The 6,487-nt window shown below is 46.0% G+C and overlaps 1 protein-coding gene across 1 annotated transcript in view; it reads left to right on the top strand.

Moving 5' to 3' along the window:
• The window catches only part of mypn (myopalladin), a gene marked incomplete in the record, with an annotated part of 39,065 nt that overhangs the window by 24,488 nt on the left and 8,090 nt on the right, over window positions 1–6,487 (top strand). The window contains 3 exon segments of the mRNA XM_037677848.1: window positions 2,188–3,216; window positions 3,296–3,428; window positions 5,563–5,640. Coding sequence (XP_037533776.1) covers window positions 2,188–3,216; window positions 3,296–3,428; window positions 5,563–5,640 — 1,240 coding nt within the window.

The following is a 6,487-nucleotide window of genomic DNA, read 5'->3' as shown; positions in this document are numbered from 1 at the left end:
CTTCCAACATCTGGTCTCCTCATGTCCTCCTAAACCTCCAACATCTGGTCTCCTCAAGTCCTCCTAAACCTCCAACAGCTGGTCTTGAAATGTTTTGTCCATCATCCAAAGGACTTCGTCAGTCCAAGGAGCCACAAGAAACTCAGTCCCATAAGTAGCACACTCACACTGTGGGTCAATCAGTTTGATGGTGCTGGGCCGCCTGAACTTTGTTGGATTTTTTTCAGAATCAGAATAATCTTTATCATCATTGGACCAAAGTACAGCGAGATTATTCCTGGGATATACCGAGATTATACCTGGATTATTGAGCATGAACATTGAAGTTAATGACATTATTTATCTAAGCAGATTAGTTTCAACGTTCGACGTGTTTATCATGTTCCATGGTGAATAAAATGTGTTGATGAGATTTTCAAATCACTGCTTTGTTTTTGTTTACATTTGTCACAACTGGGGTCGTGCACAAAACGCGTCTTTGCCTCAGTCTCAAGAAGTTCTCAGTAATCCACACGGTGTCCGAGCGTTGCTCCGTCTGGAAACATCTGGGAGGTTTTCACATCGAAGGAGGCGGGTGATTCCTCCGGCTTCGGCTCATATATCAGCTGAAATCACTTCAGCTCAGAAACGACTGCATGTTGGAGCCCAAATGTGGATCTTTCGGCTTTCTAAAACCAAGGATGGCGTTTTTTATTTGTAAGTTTGCTTTGTAGCTTCTTTAACGATCATCTGCATCAATCAGCTGTTAAACTTTAACGATTGTTTCTGGTGTGACACTGCGGATAAAAAAATATAGTTTACTCTACATGAATATCTGATAATTTATTGGTAAACAGCTAAACTTAGCTTAAAGTGCAGGGTGTTTACTGTGTGGTCGGTGCTTTAGTCCATAAAAGGACAAAGTATTCCTCAGACCTGTTCCTCCGGAGGTTTACTGCGTGGACGTTTATCATCTCCGTTCACCAAACCGTTCTTACAGAGGTCGTCAAAGGTTTCCATCCTCAGTGGCAGGAAATAATTTTAGTCTGTTAACAATTTGTTAGAACGACTCTTTAATCCAGGATGGAAAGATTATACAACGTACAGCAGCAGTGGTTGTTTTAAAACAAGAACTGGACGCTCAAGTTTGTATTTATTCTTGATTTCCTCCAGTCAGTAAATCCATACACCCCCACAAATATTAGTTAAACGTCCTTTAGCTGTCCCACCTGGACATCAGGCTTTTTGTCTCCGTCATCGAGCTTCTGGATGATTTTTGAACCGCTTGCTATTCACAGAGGGCTGAGTGATACTAGCAATAACAGCATTGTAAGAGGGGGACAGTTGGACACGGAGGCTCCGCCCCCGTTTAATGATGGATGATGTTCACACCCTCGATAGAGAGGAACGATGGTTTGAGAGAGGAGTGAAGGAGGCCATCTTTGTGAAGAGAACCTGTCCATCATTAAACGGGGGCGGAGCTTCCGTGTCCAACAATGCTGTGAATAGCAAGCGGCCTTCACAGCCCTAACGATCCACTGTTAGACTGATGGTCCTCCTTTTACACATGAACAGCTAGTTCTGGATGTTACAACAAACTGCTTGATCCACTCTGAGGAGGTGCTATTTATAAGTTTGTTGCAGCTCCTCAGACTGAAGAAGTCCTTTGGATAAAAGACGAAACGTTTCAGTAAAGAATAATCCGCCTGGAGGACCTGAGGCAACTTTTTTAGGTTTTTCTTTTTATTCTAAAAACGGTGAACGAAAACGAGAACCTCTCAGCAAACCATCCGGTTTCCCTCCACCTGAGGACGGATGAGCGCTGGTCAAACGAATCGTGTTGATGCTGGAGGAGAGAAACTTCCAGCTGCAGTCAGTCATGATCACCAACAGGAAATTGATGGGCCTTGTCAAATTAAAAGTCCTTCTAGGTCCTTCAGCATCACTTATTACAAAATGTATCTGAAGGTTTGGAAAGATTTTGAGGCTCCGTGGACAATTTAAAGTTTTAGTGGATCAGAGAAAATTAGTTTTATAATAATAAATATGATAATAATAAGTTCTGTGTTGCAAATTTATTCCACCCTGGAAAAATAAATAAATGTTTAAAGATTTAAATTATTGCAACACTCGTGTTGACGAGTGAAACGTGGCTGAAGCTGTAGATTTGGGTGTTTCAGCTGCGGTTTGTTGTGTTTTTGTTGACAGGGACCCCTCTCAGCTGCAGCTTCTGCACAGCCAGGTTCTCATGGAGCAACATCAGGAAACTAAACCGCAGACCCAAACGCAGCCTCAGACCCAGCCCCAGTTCCAGATCCAGGTCCCGTCCCAGGTGCAAAGCCCCCAGGAAAGTCCTTTGTGGTCTCCCAGGTTGCACTGTGAGCCCCAGGTGCCGTTTCTCGGCACGACGTCGCAGCCGACCCCTCGAGCTGCAGCTCCGCTGACCACCACGCCGCTCCCGGTTCTGGCGCCGACCTCGGGCCCGCCACCCAGAACCACAGCTGTACCTCTAGTCAGGACCTCCTCTGCTGCTCAGATCAGGACTTCCTCCATGGTGACGTCCCCGCCTCCCGCCCCACAGTTCCACACACCTCCTGCGCTCAGCGCCCCCCCTGGGAGCCACGCTAGCACCGTCCACGCCTCCCATCTGAACCTTTCTCCTGCTGCTCTTGCCAGAACTGCACCCAAACCTCAGGCTTGTCCCCCCCCTGCACCGATGCTGAACACCGTCGAGTCGACCGTCACCTTACAGCAGATCACCTCCCCCACCCCTCTACTCAGGAGCACCCACGCCTCCCTCATGAACCTGACCTCCATATCCCACACCTTCAACTACACCCGGCCCAAAGAGTTCATCGCTGCTCAGACCCTTCCTGCTGTCAGGAGCCCCTCCCCGACAGAATCCCCGGTTCCTCTGCTCCAAGAGCTCGCCGCTGAGCTCAACTCCTCAGCAGCCAGCTCCCCGACCCCCCCGCCTTTCTCCCCACCACCCAGGTTCTCCCCAACAAGGGTGCTCAAGTCCCCCGCCAGCCCTCCGTCCCTCGTGTCGTCTCCCACGCCGGGGTCGGCGCTGGCCTTCCGGGCCCAGTCGCCCCCACAGGCCTCCTCTCCCACCTCCAGCAGCTCCAGCCCCAGCCCGATCCAGAACCCCGTGGCCTTTCTCAGCTCAGTCCTGCCGTCGCTGACCCCGAGTCAGCCCACCAACTCCATGGGTCTCCCCAAAGGAGCTCCTTTAAGGTCTGTGCCGCCCCCGACACGAGACAGTGAACTTCCACCGTTTTTACTCCATCGTCGTTTTCCCCCTCTGTCCCAGCAGGGTCCAGAAGAAGACGCCGAAGACACGTCTCCCATCGGCTGAAAACATCCGGGAAAGCAAAGAGCTTCTCCTCCACGACATCGAGAAGAAACTTCGATTTCCAGATGAAGCTCCACAGGTTTCGTACCAACAGGTAAGCTCTGCCGCCGCCGTCCGTTCCAAACCCCAGGGATGCACGAACGCAACAGAACGGACACTTTTTGCTTCGACTCCGTCTTAATAAACATTATTTCTGTGTCGCTGCTAATTTTGACTAACCAGCTATTTTAAGATTCGTCAGCTTTGCGTCGCCATCGGTCTGTAGCGTTCTTCATGTACAGTCCGGTCCAAAACGGGTTCCAAAGAGCAAAACCCGACTTTTATAACGTTATGCATTAACCTAAAAAAAATTAAGTCAGGTCCTCTGGACGGATTCTTCTTGTTGAAACATTTTTATCCAAAGAACTTCTTCAGTCTGAGGAGCTGCAACAAACTCAGTCTTATAAATAGCACCTTCTCATAGTGGATCAACCAGTTTGTTGTTGACGTCCAGAACTAGCTGTTCACGTGATAAAGGAGGACCATCAGCCTAATGACAACACCCTGATGGCCGCTCGTTATTCACAGGGGGCTGAGTGATACTAGCAATAACAACATTGTAAGAGGGGGACAGTTGGACATGGAGGCTCCACCCCTGTTTAATGATAGACGGGTTCTCTTCATAAAGATGGCCTCCTCCACTCCTCTCTCAAACCATCGTTTCTCTCTATCAAGGATGTGAACGTCTTCATCCCTGAACGAGTGACCTCTGACCTGGTGACCTCAACCATCAGGTGAAAAGGAGGAACCCAGACCAGTGGTCATTCCACATGATGTTCAGAGAAACTGAGACGTTTATTTTCTAAACACAACGTCCCAGTGGCTTTTAAACCCCAAAATACATTAAAGACTGGTTCATCCCAAAGATCCAGTCCCCCGGCACAAACAGAGTAATGTTGTGTATGTTGTTCAGTGTCAGGAGGGTGATCAGTCTTACATCGGGGAAACTAAACAGCCACTGGCCAAAAGGATGGACCAGCACAGAAGATCAACATCATCAGGCCAGGACTCTGAGGTCTACACTCATCTCCAGGCCAGCGGTCACTCTTTCAGGGATGAAGATGTTCACATCCTGGACAGAGAGGAACGATGGTTTGAGAGAGGAGTAAAGGAGGCCATCTTTGTGAAAAGAAACCGTCCATCATTAAACAGGGGTGGAGCCTCCAGGTTCAATTGTCCCCCTCTTACAATGCTGTGATTGCTAGTATCACTCAGCCCTCTGTGAACAGTAAACAGCCATCAGGTGCTAATGATCCATTGTTAGACTGATGGTCCTTCTTGAGCATGTGATCAGCTGGTTCTGGTTGTCAGCAGCAAAACTGGTTGATCCACCCTGAGAAGGTGCTATTTAAGAGACTGAGTTTGTTGCAGCTCCTCAGACTGAATAAGTCCTTTGGATAAAAGATGAAACATTTCAACACCAAGAATCCATCCAGAGGACCTGACTTTACTTTGTTAGACTCAGGAGACGTTAAATTAAACTAAATCGTCCCTGTTTTTATTCATTTAGGAGTCCCGCCGTTATTCCTCTTTACATCCACAGATTTGTTGGTGGAGCTGAAAAAACCACAAACGTGACTCGGCTACACGAGTCGTCACAAAACTTCAGTCAACTGTTGTGAGAAACGTGTGAAAGACGACCCAGAACATTTGACCCAAGTCAAAGAATTTAAAGACAATAATGCCAAAGACAAAGGATGACGAATCATTTTGTGAGTCCTAACCTAAAACAGGACGAGATCTGGTTTCTGCTGCATCTGGATCTATTTTACATTTACTGCCCGTTACTGTAAAACTTTAGCGCTGTTTGTTCAGGAACTGGTTATTTGGTGACGACGTATTTTCTCAAAACTCGTCTCCTCTCACCTGCTGCACGAGCTTAAACATAAACACCCGGCAAACACGCGTGCACTATTTTAAAGTCTCAAATCCTCTGGAAACAGCCAAATCCTGCTTGTTTGTTGTGTTGCAGTGTCCCGACTTCATGTGGTGTTTTTTACAAAGTACTCGCTTACTTACTACTTTTTTACTTACTTTTTGTCTCGCCTTAGTTTCATCGTTTCCTGTCATTTATTTAACTTCCGGCGTGCACGCCAACCACAGCCTGTGTGTGTGTGCCATCGTTATGAGCTTGTACGAATCATCTGTGTGTCTTTGTGCTCATCATCATCATCCCTGTCCTCTCATAGAAGCTGCATAACAAGGGGGAAACAGCGAGCAGACCCCTTGGACCAAACATTCCTGCTACTGTCTTTAACTATGACGAGGTACAAGGATCTTCACCAAACTCTTGACGTTTGTTTAATGGAGGCCGCAGGCGTTTGAAAATCACACAAACTGTGTCTCTTCTTCCATAACTGCACGCCACCTGACATTTAATTAATGCCTGGTGGCGTGACATTGAACGCCTGGCGGCGCATGCTAATATAATTAACAATGTACAAACTCATTTCACATCACAAACATTAATTAATTAAAACCATAATAATTAACTAATCATGCACTTCATTTTCTGTTAACTAATAACCTGCACTAATAATCTACATTAAAAAAAATAAAAATCTAAAAATCAATAAAGCAACTCATGAAATGTTTATTTAAACTGTGTTTTGTTTTATTATTTCATTAGGTTTTCAGCCTATTTATGAATAAAAATACAGGAAACTGTCGTATTTCAAATCGTGTCATTAAAAGAATTATGCGACTTTAATGATTTTTATTTATTTATTTTATTAAACTTCAATCTGAGTTCTTTATTTCACCTTTTGGTTGTGAGTATAAAAAAACTGAACTGAATGGATTTTAAAAGTTTGTTGTTTTTTCTAGTCCCATTTTTATTCTTTAATGGAGCGCTGCAAGAAATGTGGCGGGAAATAAATTCTGCTCCAAACCAATGTCCATCCATTCACACATCCATCCATCCTCCATCCAACCATCCATCCATCTTTCTTTCCATCCAGCCATCAATCCACACATCCATCCATCCTCACATCCATCCATCTATCATCCATCCATCCATCCATCCATCCACACATCCATCCATCCATCCTCACATTCATCCATCCATCCTCCATCCACCCATCCATCCACACATCCATCCATCCACACATCCTC

The sequence above is a fragment of the Nematolebias whitei genome, chromosome 1 (genome assembly GCF_014905685.2).
Source record: "Nematolebias whitei isolate Nwh7 chromosome 1, NemWhi1, whole genome shotgun sequence".
Lineage (NCBI taxonomy): Eukaryota > Metazoa > Chordata > Actinopteri > Cyprinodontiformes > Rivulidae > Nematolebias > Nematolebias whitei.
Note: the sequence above shows the minus strand (reverse complement) of the source record. Positions and strands in the feature narration are given on the sequence as shown.